The following is a 21,675-nucleotide window of genomic DNA, read 5'->3' as shown; positions in this document are numbered from 1 at the left end:
AGAACTGAGCCTACCACTCTCCATAGTGTATAACAAATCACTGGCAACAGGGGAACTGCCAGATACTTGGAAAGCAGCTAACGTAGTCCCGATATACAAGAAAGGGGATAGACAGGAGGCACTGAACTACAGGCCAGTGTCCCTAACCTGCATACCATGCAAGCTGATGGAGAAGATTGTGCGAAAAAAACTAGTGGAGCATCTGGAGCGAAGGAACTTTGTAACACAGCATCAACATGGGTTCAGGGATGGCAGGTCCTGCCTCACAGGGTTACTTGAATTCTACGACCAGGCAACAAAAATAAGGCAAGAAAGAGAAGGGTGGGCAGACTGCATATTTTTGGATTGTCAGAAAGCCTTTGATACAGTGCCACACAAGAGGCTAGTGCGAAAGTTGGAGATGCAGGCTGGAGTGAGAGGGAAGGTACTCCGGTGGATAGAGGAATACCTAAGCAACAGGAGACAACGAGTCTGTGTGAGGGGTGAGGTCTCAGATTGGCGAGACGTCACAAGTGGAGTCCCGCAGGGGTCAGTCCTTGGACCTATACTGTTTCTGGTATATGTAAATGATCTCCCAGAGGGTATAGATTCGTTCCTCTCAATGTTTGCCGACGATGCAAAAATTATGAGGAGGATTGAAACAGAGGATGATAGTAGGAGGCTACAAGATGACCTGGATAGACTGAGTGAATGGTCCAACAAATGGCTGTTGAAGTTCAACCCGAGTAAATGCAAAGTAATGAAACTAGGCAGTGGAAACAGGAGGCCAGGCACAGGATACAGAATAGGAGATGAAGTACTTAATGAAACAGACAGAGAGAAAGATCTAGGAGTTGATATCACACCAAACCTGTCTCCTGAAGCCCACATAAAGAGAATAACGTCTGCGGCATATGCGAGGCTGGCTAACATCAGAACGGCGTTCAGGAACCTGTGTAAGGAATCATTCAGAATCTTGTACACCACATATGTAAGACCAATCCTGGAGTATGCGGCCCCAGCATGGAGCCCGTACCTTGTCAAGCACAAGACGAAGCTGGAAAAAGTCCAAAGGTATGCTACTAGACTAGTCCCAGAACTAAGAGGCATGAGTTATGAGGAAAGGCTGCGGGAAATGCACCTCACGACACTGGAAGACAGAAGAGTAAGGGGGGACATGATCACAACCTACAAAATCCTCAGGGGAATCGACCGGGTAAACAAGGACGAACTTTTCAACACTGGTGGGACGCGAACAAGGGGACACAGGTGGAAGCTGAGTACCCAAATGAGCCACAGAGACGTTAGAAAGAACTTTTTCAGTGTCAGAGTAGTTAGCAAATGGAATGCATTAGGAAGTGATGTGGTGGAGGCTGACTCCATTCACAGTTTCAAATGTAGATATGATAGAGCCCAATAGGCTCAGGAATCTGTACACCAGTTGATTGACGGTTGAGAGGCGGGACCAAAGAGCCAGAGCTCAACCCCCGCAAGCACAATTAGGTAAGTACACACACACACACACACACACACACACACACACACACACACACACACACACACCGTGGAGTGTTGACAACCGAGCGTGATCAGCTCCTGGTGTTAGAAGAAGATAACCTTAGATTAGAGACTCTCAGATAAGAAGTGACAACAGAGGATATTAAGAAACAACTAACAACACTGGACGAAGCAGTTGGACCCGACAACGTATCATCATGCATACTAAACGAGGCAGCGCAGGCCCTCAGCGTGCCTCTGACAAGAATCTCTAACGAGCGACTTAACAATGGAGAATTGCCCAGTTGCTGGAAGAAGGCAAATGTGGTACAGATTTTGCAAGAGAGGAGATAGAGAAGAGACACTTAACTACAGACCAGCATCACTGACAAGCATCCCCTGCAAAGTACTCGAACAAATAGTCAGGTTAACACTAGTTACACACTTAAGATAAAATTATATATACAAGCAAACACCAACATGGGTTCAGAGAAGGGAAATCATGCCTAACAAACCTGCTAGAGTTCTATTATAAAGTAATAAGAAATAAGGCAGGACTATCTGCTGGGCAGACTGCACATTTCTGGACTGGCAAAAAGCCTTTGATGCAGTACCTCACATGAGATAACTAAAACTTGAGAGACAGGCTGAAAGACCTTAACATAGCTAAGGAAATACCTAGCAGGCAGGAACCAGAGAATAACAGTGATGAACGAGAAGTAGAGTACCTCAAGGATTGGTGCTGGGAGATAACAGCGCAGTTCGATTGTTAAGGAAGACATTCCGAAAAGCATTCCACACAGAAATCACACTAACGTGATGCATCAAATGAACAAATCCACAAGGGCCGTGACGAGGAATGTGTCTCGGAGAGGCTGCAGGATCCAGTAACTTCTCTTCTTGAGGTTATCTTGAGATGATTTCGGGGCTTTAGTGTCCCCGCGGCCCGGTCCTCGACCAGGCCTCCACCACCAGGAGGCAGCCCGTGACAGCTGACTAACACCCAGGTACCTATTTACTGCTAGGTAACAGGGCATTCAGGGTGAAAGAAACTTTTGCCCATTTGTTTCTGCCTCGTGCGGGAATCGAACCCGCGCCACAGAATTACGAGTCCTGCGCGCTATCCACCAGGCTACGAGGCCCCTACGAGACTTCAGTAGAACTTCGGTTTCAACTCCTTTTGACCATGTCGTAGCTCAGTCGATTAAGGCAGCGTCTGGGATGCTCCCGGACGCAGGTTCGAATCCTCGTCACGGCCCTTGTGGATTTGTTCATTCGAAAAGCATAGTTGATTTACGATTTCAAAAAGCAAGTATGACAAAATTAAAACACTGGAGAGTGACAGAACGCCATACCTGGGAAGCGGTGCCCAAGAGCTAAATCTCACTCATCGCAGAGACATGATACAGTTAGGCACGTACGTGAGACTTACCTTTACATATGCAACCTTGGCGTAGAGCTCCCCCAAACACACGCAACCTTGGCGTAGAGCTCCCACACACACGCAAACTTGGCGTAGAGCTCCCACACACACGCAACCTTGACGTAGAGCTCTCGAAACACACGCAAACTTGGCGTAGAGCTCCCCCAAACACACGCAAACTTGGCGTAGAGCTCCCCCAAACACACGCAAACTTGACGCAGAACTCCCAAACACACGCAAACTTGACGTAGAGCACCCAAACTCACGCAAACTTGACGTAGAGCACCCAAACTCACGCAAACTTGACGTAGAGCACCCAAACTCACGCAAACTTGACGCAGAACTCCCAAACACACGCAAACTTGACGCAGAACTCCCAAACTCACGCAAACTTGACGTAGAGCACCCAAACTCACGCAAACTTGACGTAGAGCTCCCAAACACACGCAAACTTGACGTAGAGCTCCCAAACTCACGTAAACTTGACGTAGAGCTCCCAAACACACGCAAACTTGACGTAGAGCACCCAAACTCACGCAAACTTGACGTAGAGCACCCAAACTCACGCAAACTTGACGTAGAGCACCCAAACTCACGCAAACTTGACGTAGAGCACCCAAACTCACGCAAACTTGACGTAGAGCACCCAAACTCACGCAAACTTGACGTAGAGCACCCAAACACACGCAAACTTGACGTAGAGCACCCAAACACACGCAAACTTGACGTAGAGCTCCCCCAAACACACGCAAACTTGACGTAAAGCTCCCAAACGTCTTTAGCGTTAAAGAGACGTCACCACGAACGTCTGGCTGCGTCACAGCCACAATAATTAGAACGTCTTACAGGAAGTAGTTGACGCCAATTCAACACACTCGTTAAGGTAAAGACGGAGGAAGAGAATGATTGTATTAAATGCCAGACAATTCACGACCTTGTACACATTCTTTGGTGTCTGGTCCTCCCGGCCGAGCGAGGCGGTGCTCGGGATTCGTAGTCTAAAAGTCTAAGGAATCCCCCCAGGTTCGATTCTCGGCGCAGGCAGAAACAAATGGACAGTTTTCGTCACCTGAATTTGGGAACTTTGTTTCTTTCTGGACTAGAGTTCGGAAACAAAAGAGTCTGGAAACAGCGTTCGGAAATGTTAATTCTAAGAGCGTTATATGAGCGTTTTTCTATCTGTCTGTCTGTCTGTCTGTCTGTCTGTCTGTCTGTCTGTCTGTCTGTCTGTCTGTCTGTCTGTCTGTCTGTCTGTCTGTCTGTCTGTCTGTCTATCTGTCTCTCTCTCTCTCTCTGCCTCTCTCTGTCTGTCTCTGTCTCTGTCTCTCTCTCTCTCTCTCTCTCTCTCTCTCTCTCTCTCTCTCTCTCTCTCTCTCTCTCTCTCTCTCTCTCTCTCTCTCTCTCTCTCTCTGTTCCATCTATCACCATTCTATCAACACACTGGCTATTCTATCTATCACCATTCTATCGACACACTGGCTATCTATCACCAATCTATCAACACACTGGCTATTCCATCTATCACCAGTCTATCAACACACTGGCTATCCATCTATCACCAATCTATCAACACAGCCGAAAATAGGGAGGGGGGGGGGGAGGGGGCAGCGTTTCGGTTGATTGATTGATTGATGACTTAGCCAGCCCAAGAGACGGCACGGGCACGAATAACCCATATAAACGTTTCGTTCCATTCTAGACTGTGATCAACTGGCTTCAAGGAGCGTGGATAGGGAATGGCTAGGTAAGCACAGAAGGGGAGATTAGGGGCCTAGGTGAGGTGGGGGGGAGGCCCACACCTATTCTAATCACCGTACTACGGTTCAATAACTGTAGTTCAATGTCATGTATACGGTGCTCCGTAGCGTCCACCCCCCCCCCCCAGAGCTGTATGCACCTCCCTGTAATGCTCTGATTGTGTCAAGCCTCTCTTATTACTGTACTGACATGATATAGTACGAGCCCCAGCCAAAGTGACCATTTGACTCTGTAATTAATTATTACAGAGTCAGAGAGAGAGAGAGAGAGAGAGAGAGAGAGAGAGAGAGAGAGAGAGAGAGAGAGAGAGAGAGAGAGAGAGAGAGAGAGAGAGAGAGAGAGAGAGAGAGAGAGAGAGAGAGAGAGAGGGAGGAGAGAGGGAAGAGAGAGAGAGAGAGAGAGAGAGAGAGGGAGGAGAGAGGGAAGAGAGAGAGAGAGAGAGAGAGAGAGAGAGAGAGAGAGAGAGAGAGAGAGAGAGAGAGAGAGAGAGAGGAGAGAGGGAAGAGAGAGAGAGAGAGAGAGAGAGAGGGAGGAGAGAGGGAAGAGAGAGAGAGAGAGAGAGAGAGAGAGGGAGGAGAGAGGGAGGAGAGAGGGAAGAGAGAGAGAGAGAGAGAGAGAGGGAGGAGAGAGGGAAGAGAGAGAGAGAGAGAGAGAGAGAGAGAGAGAGAGAGAGAGAGAGAGAGAGAGAGAGAGAGAGAGAGAGAGAGAGAGAGAGAGAGAGAGAGAGAGAAGAGAGAGAGAGAGAGAGAGAGAGAGAGAGAGAGAGAGAGAGAGAGAGAGAGAGAGAGAGAGAGAGAGAGAGAGAGAGAGAGAGAGAGAGAGAGAGAGAGAGAGAGAGAGAGAGAGGAGAGAGGGAAGAGAGAGAGAGAGAGAGAGAGAGAGAGAGAGAGAGAGAGAGAGAGAGAGAGAGAGAGAGAGAGAGAGAGAGAGAGAGAGAGAGAGAGAGAGAGAGAGAGAGAGAGAGAGAGAGAGAGAGAGAGAGAGAGAGAGACACACACACACACACACACACAGCCAGAGGTCACAGTGAATATATAGGGCCACGCACTGGGATACGGTACCGTTATCTCATCGTTTCTTTTAGTCTTCCCCTCAATGACGGGGTGAAACACGTTTTTTATGATAAACTTTCTGGTTTAGGCGGGGGAAAGGGTGGAGCTTCCAACATATAACATAATTGTTATTCAACACTTAGTCGTTATAATTATTCACTTGATTGAATGCTGTAACTCACGAAACAGATAATTAGTATTCAACGAGTAATTAAAATAATGATACACTTGAAAACATATGATAAATAATCCCCATTTTCGATCACGCTCAGATATCATTGGATGGGTAACTATGCTAGAAGCCTCACTCTATGGTTAAGGGGATGACCCCCATATACACCTTACAGGACTCCGCCCCGGGGCACTGGGGGGAGATACAGGAGAACATACAACAGTGAACATACAACATACTGAAGCGGAGTATGTTGAGTATATATATATCTTCCCCGACGAAGCGGGGAAGCAGAGAGAGCAAACCCATGTATTAACGTCACGGCTAATTATAAATCCCTCTTCAGCTATTTCTTCTACCTCACATTTCTTCATTTTGCGTATATTCCCTGGCTCCTTGTCCCCTCCCCCTCTCTCTCTGGAGGCCCTGGAAAGGGGGGAAGGGGAAGACGGAGGTCCTATACCCGGGTCCTGGTTCGGGGGCTGTCAGGTCAAGGAGGAGAGTGGTATAAAAAGATGAAACGCAAGATGAATACACCTAGCTCCCTGCCCCCCCCCTCTCCTACCCTTTGGCTCTCCCCCCTTACCTCCTGTACCCTTTGGCCCCCCTACCTCTCCATCCCCCTATCCCACCCCACCTACTACCCTCAAAGACCAGCCTCTCCTCCCCCCCCCCCTTTGACCCTGCTGCCAACCACCATCTTGAGGTTATCTTGAGATGATTTCGGGGCTTAAGTGTCCCCACGGCCCGGTCCTCGACCAGGCCTCCACCCCCAGGAAGCAACCCGTGACAGCTGACTAACACCCAGGTACCTATTTTACTGCTAGGTAACAGGGGCATAGGGTGAAAGAAACTGCCCATTGTTTCTCGCCGGCGCCTGGGATCGAACCCAGGATCACAGGATCACAAGTCCAGTGTGCTGTCCGCTCGGCCGACCGGCTCCTTTATTCACAAGTAGTGGTTGTAGTTGTTCTCCTAATTTTCACTACACATAATAACAAAAACAAATAAAGAGTAATTGGAGCAATTAAACCAACAACAGCTTTAACAACAGCAACAAAAACAACATTATAAACAAACAGCATTATCAACAAACAAACAAACATGAACGACAAAAACAACAACACATCTCCCATATTTGAGAAACAAACAAAAACAAAACAATTAAAGTCATCACTGCGGGGGAAAACAAACAAACAGCTTCCTCCTCGTCAATTAAGTAAACAAAGACAACAGCAAAACAAAACAAGGGGGGGAGGGGGCAAGGAAAGAGATCAACGCAGCAAGATTAATTACAGCTTAATTAACTAACTATGACAATTAACCTCCCAATATACCTTCTAATCATCATCTTAACCTATACCCTTAATAAGTTAAGTAATAATTGTAAATAAGAAGCAATAAGATGCTTATTTTAACATACTAAGAAGGTTAGGTGAGGTCGGTGTTTTCTATGAAGCTTTTCATGGTAAACTAAAATATTCACAATTAGTATATAACATATGCACTTATCAATAAGCCAATATTGACTAAGCAAGTGCGAGAACGGGTTGCGGGAATTAATATAATGGGATTAGATCAAAATATAATCTGGTAATATTTTAATTATATCTGATAAAAAAGGTAATAAATATACATTAATAATAAATAATTTATATATAAAAAAATTTACAATATAATCGTGTAATATTTGTATATAATATTGTATATAATTTGTTAATATAATCTGGTATTATTATATACAATTTTGGTATTATTAATATATTATAATTTGGTATTGTTAAATATATGTTACAGATGTAATATGTGTTCTACCCACACCTGTTTTACACACCTACACACACCTGTAACATCTGCCGAGGCCACACCTCTCGCCTACTTTCTACACACCCGCGCGCGGCACATCTGCTCTACTTGCACCCACTCCTGACCCACTTACACCTGTTTCAAACACACACCTGTTGCACCCCCCACAACTGCAGAAAGTCAGTCCTCCCTCACTATCTTTTACCTGGCCCGGTCACTCGTTTCTCTGAGTGTTTTTTTATCATTTCCTGCAGGTTTCTCTTATCCTACTTTCTTATCTCTCTCTCTTTCTCTCTCTGTCTGTCTCTCTCTCTCTCTCTCACCCCTCCCATCCTCTTCCCTCCCCCCCATACTATATGTCACCAGTCCCCCCCCCTCTGTTATCATCATCATTATATAAAAATGATAGAAACAAGCGATTTATGATATATAAATCTATATAGTATCGTCTTTCCTTCGTGACAGAAAACGGGTGTTGTTTCTAACCGTAAACATATGGGTGACTCAAGTATAAATTATTGTATATATATATATATATATATATATATTTCTCGCATTGTGAAGATAATTCTACACCTTTTTGTTGTTGTAAACTCACAAGGTGGTTGTTAGTTTACTTACTAATTGGTGGTTTACAAAATTATTGACCGGTTTTGGGCATTTTTTTATTTTCTCTTATAATCTTTATAGCCTATTTCTCCGGATTTCCAGTTTTGGAATTTCCAGTGTGGATATTTCCAGTGTGGGTATTTCCAGTGTGGATATTTCCAGTGTGGATATTTCCAGTGTGGGTATTTCCAGTGTGGGTATTTCCAGTGTGGGTATTTCCAGTGTGGATATTTCCAGTGTGGGTATTTCCAGTGTGGATATTTCCAGTGTGGATATTTCCAGTGTGGATATTTCCAGTGTGGATATTTCCAGTGTGGGTATTTCCAGTGTGGGTATTTCCAGTGTGGATATTTCCAGTGTGGATATTTCCAGTGTGGGTATTTCCAGTGTGGATATTTCCAGTGTGGGTATTTCCAGTGTGGGTATTTCCAGTGTGGATATTTCCAGTGTGGGTATTTCCAGTGTGGATATTTCCAGTGTGGATATTTCCAGTGTGGATATTTCCAGTGTGGATATTTCCAGTGTGGGTATTACAAATGCATTCATCCGTTCCTCCAATATAAATCTATAACTTATAGTTTGAATATATTATTATTAGTATTCCTCCCGTTAGTACACATAAAGATATTACATATATACATATATATGTACATAGTACATATATATGACATATAGTACACATAAATATAGCTTTAATGTTAACCAAGATGGCGTATAGGAGGGTTCACTAGGCGAAAGAATATGCATAATCCTCAGGGGTGATAACCTAATTATGTTCAGAAATGCTTAACCATTTGGGGTGGACGGTAGAGCGACGGTCTCGCTTCATGCAGGTCTGTGTTCAATCCCCCCCTCGACCGTCCATAAGTGGTTGGGGCACTATTCCTTTCCTACCCCGCCCTACCAGGGTTCTACCAGGGGTTCTACCAGGGGTTCTACCAGCGTGTTCTACCAGGTTTCTACCAGGTTTCAACCAGGGTTCTACCAGGTTTCTACCAGGTTTCTACCCGGGTTCTACCAGCGTGTTCTACCAGGTTTCTGCCAACGTGTTCTACCAGGGGTGACCTTCGCCTCGTGGCTGTTACCAAGATAGAATACCATTATAGACATTCCTGCTCTATTTGTGTGTGTGTGTGTGTGTGTGTGTGTGTGTGTGTGTGTGTGTGTGTGTGTGTGTGTGTGTGTGTGTGTGTGTGTGTGTGTGTGTGTGTGTGTGTGTGTGTGTGTTGACGTGAGGGGGGGGGATTGTGTTGCCTCACCGGATTCACCGCCAGAGGGCCGTATATGTGTGGTAAATACCTCGGTAAATACCACAATCCTCCTTCCCTAACTACCACCCCCCCCAAGGGGGGTATTCTTTACCATTTAATAACACACAGAAATCACAATAGCGTGATGCATCACATGAACAAATCCACAAGGGCCGTGACGAGGATTCGAACCTGCGTCCGAGAGCATCCCAGACGCTGCCTTAATCGCCTGAGCTACGACATGGTCAAAAGAGTTGAAACCAGAAGTTGTACCTAACTTACTGGATCCTGCAGCCTCTCCGAGACACAAATCAGGGTTTTTACACAACTCCCCCCATACACTCGAGCTATGTCAATAGGCCATTCTACCTCTTCGCAATTACTTTATTATATATGATACATCAAACTATTGTGATTTCTGTGTGTAATTAACGCTCATCAAACAAATTTTGGAGTATGAAGACGAAGAGGTGTAGGTGAAGGGAAAAGTTTAGAAATGGGAAATATATTCATTAATTAGAGAGAGAGTTTGGTAGGAAGGGAATTATCAGGAGAAAGCGCCAAAGTACCACGACTATATAGCACTGGGAAGGGGTCAGGATATAAGGATTTGGGATGGGACGGGGGAAGAGGTTATCTTGAGGTTATCTTGAGGTTATCTTGAGATGATTTCGGGGCTTTAGTGTCCCCGCGGCCCGGTCCTCGACCAGGCCTCCACCCCCAGGAAGCAGCCCGTGACAGCTGACTAACACCCAGGTACCTATTTTACTACTAGGTAACAGGGGCATAGGGTGAAAGAAACTCTGCCCATTGTTTCTGGCCGGCGCCTGGGATCGAACCCAGGACCACAGGATCACAAGTCCAGCGTGCTGTCCACTCGGCCGACGGGAAACGGGAAAGGAATGGTGCCCCAACCACTTGTGGACGGTCGGGGATTGAACGCCGACCTTTGACCTCAAGCAGGGGTTGAGCTTTAGCTCTTTGGTCCCGCCTCTCAACTGTCAATCAACTGGTGTACAGGTTCCTGAGCCTACTGGGCTCTATTGTGTGTGTTTGGCAACTTTACCAGTCTCCGTGGTGCAGTGGTAAGACACTCGCCTGGCGTTCCTCGAGCGCTATGTCATGGGTTCGTATCCTGGCCGGGGAGGATTTACTGGGCGCAATTCCTTAACTGTAGCCTCTGTTTAACGCAACAGTAAAATGTGTACTTGGTTGTAAAAACGATTCTTCGCGGCGGGGATCGTATTCCAGGGACTTGCCCGAAACGCTACGCGTACTAGTGGCTCTACAAGAGTGTAACAACTCTTGTATATATCTGAAAAAGAAAAACTAAGTTTGCTTTCTATTGCCAGGGAGCTGCGAGTGTCCACATGTATTTCTACATATATATGGATGTCAACAGATGAATACCGTGTCACATTCATACTCAAGATGAGTGTGAATGGGCACACTAACCGAGCAGTGTGACCTCTGACCTAGGCCCTGGTAGAGAGGGGGGGGGAGGGTCATTAGAAACAGTGAGGATCGAAGCGAGAAACAATGGGCAGAGTTTCTTTCACCCTATGCCCCCTGTTGCCTAGCAGTAAAATAGGTACCTGGGTGTTAGTCAGCTGTCACGAGCTGCTTCCTGGGGGTGGAGGCCTGGTCTAGGACCGGGCCGCGGGGACACTAAAAAAAGCCCCGAAATCATCTCAAGATAACCTCAAGATAGACTCAAGGCAGCGGATATCTTGCCTCCCTCCTCCCCCCCCACCCCCAAACACCAACATGGCTTCAGGTAACTCTTACCCAACAAATCTGCTCCAGTTTCTCGACAAATTTACACCGATAAAACAGCAAAGGAAAAGCCGGACAGATTATGACTTAGGGGAGTGTCATAAGACCTCAATACCACCTTGAGATTCAAGCCCTGGTAGCTGCAGCTCTGTTCCATGAGAGAGTACGTCTATGATGGGAAACTGAGGCTCACAGGAGAGGGAATGATGCATGGTATGGAGTATACTCACCTAGTTGTGCCTGCGGGGGGTTGAGCCTCTAGCCGTGAGCCCAGCTAGAGACCGTGAGCCCAGCTAGAGACCGTGAGCCCAGCTAGAGACAGTGAGCACAGTAACAGGCTTCTAAGCCCAGTAAGAGTCACACACCTGTTGATTGACGGTTGAGAGGCGGGACCAAAGAGCCAGAGCTCAACCCCAGCAAGCACAACTAGGTGAGTACAACTAGGTGAGTACAAGCACAGTCAGAGGACAGCGGTCAGAGCAGAGAATGAGAACTCTCCTGCAGGGTGTAGCAAGGCGAGTCACTCAGCCCCTGGGTAAATGAATTCCACCAGGGAAAAGCAGAGAGTAAATATGAGTAAAAAAACTCCGAGTGAAATTTGCTTTATACCTGATAATCCCTGACCTGGTCTAGCGGGGCCGGCGGTTGGAAGGGAATGGTTTATAAATAACACTGTGATTAACTTCCACATTCAACAGTCGTTCAAACTTAAGGGTCAGATTCACGAAGCAGTTACACGAGCACTTACGAACCTGTACGTCTTTTCTCAGTGTTTGACGGCTTTGTTTACAATTATTAAACAGTTAATGAGCTCCGAAGCACCAGGAGGCTGTTTATAACAATAACAACAGTTGACTGGCAAGTTTTCATGCTTGTAAACTGTTTAATAAATGTAAACAAAGCCGTCAAAGATTGAGGAAAGATGTACAGCTAATTCGTAAGTGCTTGCGTAACGTGAATCCGGATCCTTATCCCCAGGTAACTGGTCACGAATAACTAATACGAGACTGTTAAACAGTCATCAACTTGACCTAACCGGACATGAGACTGTAGAAGAGACAGAGACACTCCCATAAGACCTGCACTAACCTGATTGGTGACGTCGCCACAATGGGTAGTCTCTTCAGTTTGAAGTTTGTTCTCTGCCACTTGATGTGAGTTGACTATGTGTTCCTTTTTTTCTGAGACCACGACGGCGCCGCCGATAGGCACCCAGTCCTCGCCCGGGGGCGCGTCCAGGGCTCCCAGCTGACCCTCGGGCTTCAGGGTCTGTGAGAATAACACAACATTCTCACTACAGCTGATGCAACATGAGTGCTTTTGGCGGGAAATTCTTGTCATTTCTAATTGTGGTATTTTGGTGGTATTTTGGTGGTATTTTGGTGGTATTTTGGTGGTATTTTGGTGGTATTATGGTGGTATTTTGGTATAGTGTTTTTACCCCAGTATGGTGAAACTGGTTGAGGTATATTGTGGTGCATTGCAGTGGTGGTGTAGATTGAAATTGAAATTGAAATAAGTTTATTGAGGTAAAATCCACACAAATGGATGAGGTAGCTCAAGCTATTCTCACCCCGTTCAGTACATCGTGTTAATACATACATAGACACATTGGTGTAGATTATTGCAAGTTGATATAGAGTGTGGATAAATATAAATATATATACATGCCCATTAACGACTGACCAACAAGACAATTACATCCCTCAAACCAGGTTATTGACTAATTAGAAGCTGTTATTAACAACCAATTATTCCACGTGTATAATTTATATTAAGGAGGTACCCAATTACATCACTAAGGGACATTTACAAGCAGTAAGGGGAGGCACAAGCACGATAACTACCATTCCCACCATTTGATAACAACCATTCACAACTAATAATATAAATGTTGTTAAGAGATCAAATTGCAAATTAGCTTAACAACTCTTTCGGTAATATAATTATAAATTAGCACTCAAGAACAATTAAAGAAATTTGGTGAGTGTTGGAGAGAGAGAGAGAGAGAGAGAGAGAGAGAGAGAGAGAGAGAGAGAGAGAGAGAGAGAGAGAGAGATTGTGACCTTGAGAATAGAGGATATGAGAGATAAGATATGGTCTAGAGTAAGATATGCTCTGGGAATGGGAACCCCATTAGGGCTGGGAATGGGCTCATTCCAACACTGGTAAGAGCTACATATCCTACATTTCCACAGATATGTGGATATGTAGGATTGAAGGGGGGACGGAAACTATGAGGAGAAAGCACCAAGCCATTACGACTATATAGCACTGGGAAGGGGTCAGGATATAAGGATTTGGGATGGGACGGGGGGAAAGAAATGGTGCCCCAACCACTTGTGGACGGTCGGGGGATTGAACGCCGACCTGCATGAAGCGAGACCGTCGCTCTACCGTCCACCCCAAGTGGTTGGTATGTAGGTGTGAGACACCTGTTATCCAAACTACCGCCAGTTTGGATAACAGATAACAGTACGATATCAACGAGAAGCCTGGGAAGAGAACCCAGGTATCCGTAGCCTGAACAGAACATAGGTAGATAGAGTCCAATGCTATACAACTCGTCCTTCTAATAGAACGTCGTATTTTGACGTATATTCTCTCCCTAAAGCCAAAAAATCGTGATAGAAAACGGAAAGCGGTTGGCGAAAGTGACGTACTGTCCGTTTTCTGTTGTGGGTCCTCTGGGAAGGTTAGGATAAGGACACTTTAATACGACAGTTTCTTCATGTTGGGGCACCTTAGGAGGACAGGCTGTAGGAGGACAGGCAGTAGGAGGACAGGCTGTAGGAGGACAGGTTGTAGGAGGACAGGCTGTAGGAGGACAGGCTGTAAGAGGACAGGTTGTAGGAGGACAGGCTGTAGGAGGACAGGCTGTAAGAGGACAGATTGTAGGAGGACAGGCTGTAGGAGCACAGGTTGTAGGAGGACAGGTTGTAGGAGGACAGGCTGTAGGAGCACAGGCTGTAGGAGCACAGGTTGTAGGAGGACAGGTTGTAGGAGGACAGGCTGTAGGAGCACAGGCTGTAGGAGCACAGGCTGTAAGAGGACAGATTGTAGGAGGACAGGCTGTAGGAGCACAGGTTGTAGGACAGGTTGTAGGAGGACAGGCTGTAGGAGCACAGGCTGTAGGAGGACAGGCTGTAGGAGGCCAGGTTGTAGGAGGACAGGCTGTAGGAGGACAGGTTGCACGAGTTCAGGTTGTAGGAGGACAGGTTGTAAGAGGATAGGCTGTAGGAGGTCAGGTTGCATGAGTTCAGGTTGTAGGAGGACAGGTTGTATGAGGACAGGTTGTAGGAGGACAGGTTGTAGGAGGACAGGTTGTAGGAGGCGGGTGTGGCTACGGTGTGTGAGCCCCCAGACGGGAGCAGGGAGGAGCTCCGAGCTCTCGTCATAATAAGTGAGCCCTAGCGTCCGTTAATCAAATTATTGCGGCCCGCTAGGAGGCCTGCCCTTGTTAATTCTTCTATAGGGAGCAGTCATGCCATGTAGCGGATATCTGGGGTGTTGGGGCGTGGTGTAGGGGGTGTAGGGGTGGGTGTCAGGGTGTGTGGGGGGGTGTGGGTGTCAGGAGCTGACAGCTATGGGTGTCAAGAGAGGTGTTATGGGTTGAGTATTCATTACAGTGATCGCTATACAACACCACGCTGACACTGTCCGTGGCTGACACTGCCAGTGGCTGACACTGTCCGTGGCTGACACTGCCAGTGGCTGACACTGGCCAGTGGCTGACACTGCTAGTGGCTGACACTGCCCAGTGACTGACACTGTCCGTGGCTGACACTGCCAGTGGCTGACACTGGTCGTGGCTGACACTGCCAGTGGCTGACACTGGTCGTGGCTGACACTGCCAGTGGCTGACACTGTCCGTGGCTGACACTGCCAGTGGCTGACACTGTCCGTGGCTGACACTGCCAGTGACTGACACTGTCCGTGGCTGACACTGCCAGTGGCTGACACTGTCCGTGGCTGACACTGCCAGTGGCTGACACTGGTCGTGGCTGACACTGCCAGTGACTGACACTGGTCGTGGCTGACACTGCCAGTGGCTGACACTGGCCAGTGACTGACACTGCCGGAAGTGACAGGAAGTGGCTAAGAACCCCTGATAACGCCAGGGGAACATAGTCTCAAGGCGTAGTGGGGGCCCTGAGTCATTCAAAGTGTGGCCATTCCCGCCTTAACCTTGGCGTTCGTGTCGGCATGTGGCTTCGGCTTCAGACGTCCTCATTATCTCGCTTCACCCTCATGGGCGGCATGGGTGTGGGGGGGGGGCGGCATTTGTCAATTGGTCTGCTCGTTACACTAACTACCATGGCTGCGCGAGTAATTCTTCTCGCTACACGCGCCAGAATCGTGACAAGCGCGAGAGATCCACAATCCGCATTTTTCTGTGTGTGTTTTCGAGGAATCCGGATTTTTGTATTGTGTTTGATTTGTAGTTCGTGTAAGGTTGACTGTTGGTGGGCGTTTCTCTCCCGCCTTCCTCTTGGCTATCATAGCATTATCATGGCTCTAACGTGAGCCACTCATGGCTCACGTTAATGAGCCATGAGTGAGGCGTCACTCATTGACGCCTCACTCATTAACGTGAGGCGTCAATGAGAGACGTCCTCATGGCTCCTACTCATTTTCTCTTGGGTATTATCTCACTTCGTCCTTCGGCGCGCCCTCATATTCCTTACCAATTACTCGTCCATCTACTTGGATTGGTTAGTAGAGTGAAGGCCTCGCTTCTTGCATGGGTCGGTGTTCGATTCCCGATGGTGCAAGTGATTGGGGGCAGTGTTAACGCATATCCCAGCTTGTACTCATTGATTTGGGCGTGGGAAGGGGGAGGAATGGGGAAAGGGGGGGGGGGGGAAGGGGGGACTAGAGGAACGGGAGTAGTGGGGGGTAAGGTGTTATTATCTACGCCAAGAGAGGTGTAGACGATTTCTCACCTGCACACAACGCCTCACACCTCAACATAACTACAGCTCACAAGATGTGTTCATCACATACCCGTTCACGCCTCACACCTTACGGTTCACACTATGCACTCAAGTCAAGCCTCATAACCCCTCCTCATACTTTTCACCTCTCTCACTCCCCCCAACACCACTCACCCCCCACACACGTCACCTCCAGAGTATAATTATATCCGCGCGTCGCTGCCCGCGCCCTTGGAAGCCCCATAAACACGTTGGAGAGTAATTCTAATGATCCATTGGCTGTCTACCTTCCAGTTTCCAGACGCTGGTGAGACATTATCTGGAAGACCGTAAATGGCTTCCGGGCTGCCTGCTGCCTTGGTGGCGTCTTAAGGTTCTGGCGGATATAATCACATGTTCGAGGTTGTACTGTGACCCGCGATCGAGGTCACTGGAGTAGTGTCCCTGAAAGGAGGGGCATTTCCATAACCCGTCCTCGACTCAAGTCCATTCCATCCAGCGGTCGACCCCACAGAAGCATTCTTAAATTTTTTTAACATACTGTTCATTCAAAACGGGAATTTTCTCAAATATAAATTAATATTATAATATATTAGCATATTGTGCATATATAGGTTAGGTTAGGTGTTTAGGTTCTGTTGGCGATTATTTGTATTTGTAGTACGTGGGTGAAGCATTTACAGCGTTGTGGTTCGAACACAAGTCGTCAGTGAAGCACTTGTTCCAGATATGTTCGAACGTCAGCAGTTGTGAGTCGTGTGTAAACCGCTTTTCATTCATAAACAGGGGGTTTGGCGGGTGGATGGAATGGTCTTTGGGCCCTAAGCCTCTGGCTGGCTCAGTAAGGACCATAATGAGGATTCGAACCTACGTCCGAGAGGATCCCAGACGCTGCCTTAATCGACTAGTCCACGACATGGTTAAAAGAATTGTAACCTATTCCACTGGCCTTACACAATTAAGGCAGCGTCTGGGATCCTCTCAGACGTAGGTTCAAATCCTCATCACGGCCCTTGTGGATTTGTTACTTGTTTCTGTTTTACTTAGGACTGGGAAAGGGGGAAGGGGGGGCTGCCGCAGCTTTAACGAGCCTAGCTTGACGACAGATTGCTCCTGCACACAAGTGACTCATGGATCCACAGACATGACTCATAGCCCACACAAGTGACTCATGGATCCACAGACATGACTCATAGCCCACACAAGTGACTCATGGATCCACAGACATGACTCATAGCCCACACAAGTGACTCATGGATCCACAGACATGATTCATAGCCCACACAAGTGACTCATGGATCCACAGACATGATTCATAGCCCACACAAGTGACTCATGGATCCACACACATATGACTCGTAAACCTTCACATTTCATACCTGTTGATATATATAATGAGTCGCTGTCTTAAAAGGCCATGCAGAGTCTCTGCCGTAATTGGGATGTTGTTTTAAATCTCTTAATACTTAATATCTTTAAGTATTTGGTAGGCGCTGTGAAGACTTTGGGGAGTGCGTGCGTGGGGTGTATTTGAGTGCGTTGGGGTGAGTGTGTGTGTGTGTGTGTGGTGAGTGTGTGTGTGTGGTGAGTGTATGTGCGTGGGGTGAGTGTGTGTTTGGGGGGAGTGTAAGTGTGTGTAGGGTGAGTGTAAGTGTATGGGGTGAGTGTGTGTGTGTGGGGTGAGTGTGTGTGTGTGTGTGGGGTGAGTGTGTGTGTGTGTGTGGGGTGAGTAATTGAAGGCTGAGTATTATAGTAAATTGGAAGCAGTTTAAACGTTGAGTCTGTATCATGCGAAAGACAGAGAGAGAGAGAGAGAGAGAGAGAGAGAGAGAGAGAGAGAGAGAGAGAGAGAGAGAGAGAGAGAGAGAGAGAGAGAGAGAGAGAGAGAGGCTGTTACTGTGAGTGAGTGAGTGAGTGAGTGAGTACCCACCTCATCGGCCACGACCTCCTGAGTGACGGTGTCCTCTTTACAGTCAGTAGTAACGACTGGGCCTGAGTCTTCGACCACTTCGCCGTCCTGAAGAACCACTTGGCGCTGAGTTCGAGTCTCGATGTTTTTCGTGGTGGTCGTCGTCACCTTCTTTCGCGTGAGCCACTCTTCTGTGGGTTCGAAACCAAAGAAGTGAACACATAACTTCGTAGTGGACAGATGATCTGTTTTCTTAAAGTCTTATATTATCTGTCCTCTCAAGGCTATATTACCTCTCCTCTTAAGTCTACATTATCTGTCCTCTCAAGGCTATTTTTATCTGTGTGGACCAGACCACACATTAGAAGGTGAAGGGACGACGACGTTTCGGTCCGTCCTGGACCATTCTCAAGTCGACACAATCGATTTGAGAATGGTCCAGGACGGACCGAAACGTCGTCGTCCCTTCACCTTCTAGTGTGTGGTCTGGTCAACATACTTTAGCCACGTTATTGTGACTCATCACCTGTATATTATCTGTCTCCTCAAGGCTATATTACCTCTCCTCTAAGTCTATATTATCTGTTCTCTCAAGTTTATATTATCTGTCCTCTGAATGCTATATTAAGGGGTCTATATTACCAGTACCTGCCTATTACATGAAATAGCCTATTGACACACATAAATCACAATAGCGTGATGCATCAAATGAACAAATCTGCAAGGGCCGTGATGAGGATTCGAACCTTCGTCCGAGAGCATCTCAGACACTGCCTTAATCGACTGAGCTACGACATGGTTAATAGAGTTGAAACCAGAAGTTGTACCTAACTTACTTGGATCCTGCAGCCTCTCCGAGACACAAATCAGGGTTTTACACAACTCCCCCCTGCACTCGAGCTATGTCAATAGGCCGTTCTCCCTCTTCGCCCTTACACCATTACACACAGAAGTCCCAATAACGTGATGAATGAGCCGTGACGAGGATCGACCATGTCGTAGCTCAGTCGATTAAGGCAATGTCTGGGATGTTCCAGGGCGTAAGTTCGAATCCTCGTCACGGCCCTTGTGGATTTGTTCATAACCTATTGACCTGTAAGAGTGTATTGACTTGTAAGACTAACCTTCTTTAACCGTCTCGAAAACGTCTCCATCTTCAAGCTGTAAGGAAAAGATGGCATTAATATGTGTAATGCTGTAATTATATTGTAGTGTATTTAATTCAGTAGTCTCCCTTGAGAGAGAGAGAGAGAGACGCCCACGGCCATTTACGAAACCTGTACATCTTCCCTCAATCATGGGGGGGCTTTGTTTACATCTATGACACAGTCTACGAGCTTGGAGAAACCCAAGATTATTGTGGTTGTAAACAACCACATCTTGGATCATTCAAATCCATTAATTAATCCATTCTTGGATTAATCAAAATAATCCCTTCTCTGTCTGTCTCTCTCTCTCTGTCTCTGTCTGTCTGTCTGTCTGTCTGTCTGTCTGTCTGTCTGTCTGTCTGTCTCTCTCTCTCTCTCTCTCTCTCTCTCTCTCTCTCTCTCTCTCTCTCTCTCTCTCTCTCTCTCTCTCTCTCTCTCTCTCTCTCTCTCTCTCTCTCTCTCTCTCTCTCTCTCTCTCTTTTCTTTCTCCCTCTATATTTCTACCATCCTCCCCCGTCTCATATTTTCCTCTCTCTCTCCCCTTACTCTTCAATCTCCCTTCCTGTCCCATTTCCCCATCTCCCTTTCCACCCTCTCAGTCACTCTCCCCTCTCCCATCTCCCTACTCCCTTCCCTCCCCCCCCCCCGTCCCCCCTAGAAGGGTATGGGTAACCTACCTAAGTTAACCTAACCTAACCTACCTTAGAGAGCTGTAGCTTGGACGCCGGCGGGCCAGACTCGTAATACTGGGTAGCAACCACGCCATAGTTGGCACTGTTGTTGTTGTCGTGGACCTCGTGGTTGTTGTTGTGGTTGTCGTGGTTGTGGCCGCCTCTCCCACCGCTCTCCCGTGACCCGCGACTGCTTCTGGCACTCGCTGGCATCCTGCTGGAAGCAACAGGAAGGTCAGGAACGTGAAGGAACGTGTAGGAACGAATGATAACAGGAGCACAATCAATGTCTCTGTGAGTACAATCAGTGTCTCTGTGAGCACAATTGATGCCTCTGTGAGCACAATCTTAATCACTGTGACAAAATAGCAATAGAAGGAATAGAAGCAATAGAACAACGACAAAATTCAGGTGTTGTATACATAGACTTTACAAAGGCATTTGAGAAATGTGACCATGGAGTGATAAGCTATAAAATGAGATCATTAGGAATAACGGGTAGGGAGTTGGGTGTTAAAATTTTCTGTCAAAGAGAATGGACAGAGTGAAAGGCTATTCACTGCAATCAATACAAGCTGTGTACCTGAGGACACAGAGGTACACAGTCCTTGCACCATTGGTTTTTAGGATTTTGTTATCAGGAGAGGGGTATGGGGACCTCCAACCCCCATTTTCACCCCCTCTCACCCCTTATTTTTTCACCCTTATTTCCCATCTGGTCTCCAGCCTCCCTCACATCCCCAACACATATCACTCTCCCACACACACACACACACACACACACACACACACACACACACACACACACACACACACACACACGCAAGCTACCGGAAAAGTCTTCAGTTCAGGAGTCAAGGCCGAGTATGCCAAGAATGATGTCTGAAAATGTTCACACAGAGATTTGGAGAGATCTTTTTTTCCTGCAAGAGTAAATTATGGCGTCGGAAACCCTCCGATGTTAACTTGCGCCCTCCCTGACCCCCCCCCCCCCCACCCCCACCCCATGCCCACTACCCCTTTTACTACCCCCCCCCCCCACCACCTACCCCCCCCTACCACCTCCTCCAAGTCGAACTACATTACCTAGTCCCCAACCCCCAAAGAGAGAGAGAGAGAGAGAGAGAGAGAGAGAGAGAGAGAGAGAGAGAGAGAGAGAGAGAGAGAGAGAGAGAGAGAGAGAGAGAGACAGAGAGAGAGAGAGAGAGAGAGAGAGGGAGACAGAGAGAGAGAGAGAGAGAGAGAGAGAGAGAGAGAGAGAGAGAGAGAGAGAGAGAGAGAGAGAGAGAGAGAGAGAGAGAGAGAGAGAGAGAGAGAGAGAGAGAGAGAGAGAGAGAGAGAGAGAGAGAGAGAGAGAGAGAGAGAGAGAGAGAGACAGAGAGAGAGAGAGAGAGAGAGAGAGAGAGAGAGAGAGAGAGAGAGAGAGAGAGAGAGAGAGAGAGAGACAGAGAGAGACACATGAGGGGAGACCAATTACAAAGGTGAAAAAAAGCGATAGTTTTATCTATACAAAAAAGCCGACACAAGGCCGTCCAGCCAAAGACAGGAAGACTGTGTGGAGGAATGTGACTGTGAGAGAGAGAGGTGGGGGGTAGAATCTAAGGTTGTGGGGAGGAGGTGGGGCGGTGTTGGGGGGATAATGAGAACCAGGAAAATAAACATCAGAGGTTAGGGAATTAGAGGAAACA

At 47.2% G+C, this 21,675-nt stretch overlaps 1 protein-coding gene across 1 annotated transcript in view; it reads right to left on the bottom strand.

Annotated features, from left to right (window-relative positions):
- Positions 1-20,204, bottom strand: part of LOC123745641 (serine/arginine repetitive matrix protein 2) — a gene marked incomplete at its 5' end in the record, with an annotated part of 63,117 nt that extends 42,913 nt beyond the window's left edge. The window contains 4 exon segments of the mRNA XM_069312197.1: positions 12,412-12,591; positions 18,190-18,359; positions 19,293-19,329; positions 20,018-20,204. Coding sequence (XP_069168298.1) covers positions 12,412-12,591; positions 18,190-18,359; positions 19,293-19,329; positions 20,018-20,200 — 570 coding nt within the window.
- Between the last annotated feature and the right edge of the window lie 1,471 nt (positions 20,205-21,675).

The sequence above is a fragment of the Procambarus clarkii genome, chromosome 71 (genome assembly GCF_040958095.1).
Source record: "Procambarus clarkii isolate CNS0578487 chromosome 71, FALCON_Pclarkii_2.0, whole genome shotgun sequence".
Lineage (NCBI taxonomy): Eukaryota > Metazoa > Arthropoda > Malacostraca > Decapoda > Cambaridae > Procambarus > Procambarus clarkii.
This window is presented reverse-complemented; position numbering and strand designations above follow the sequence as displayed.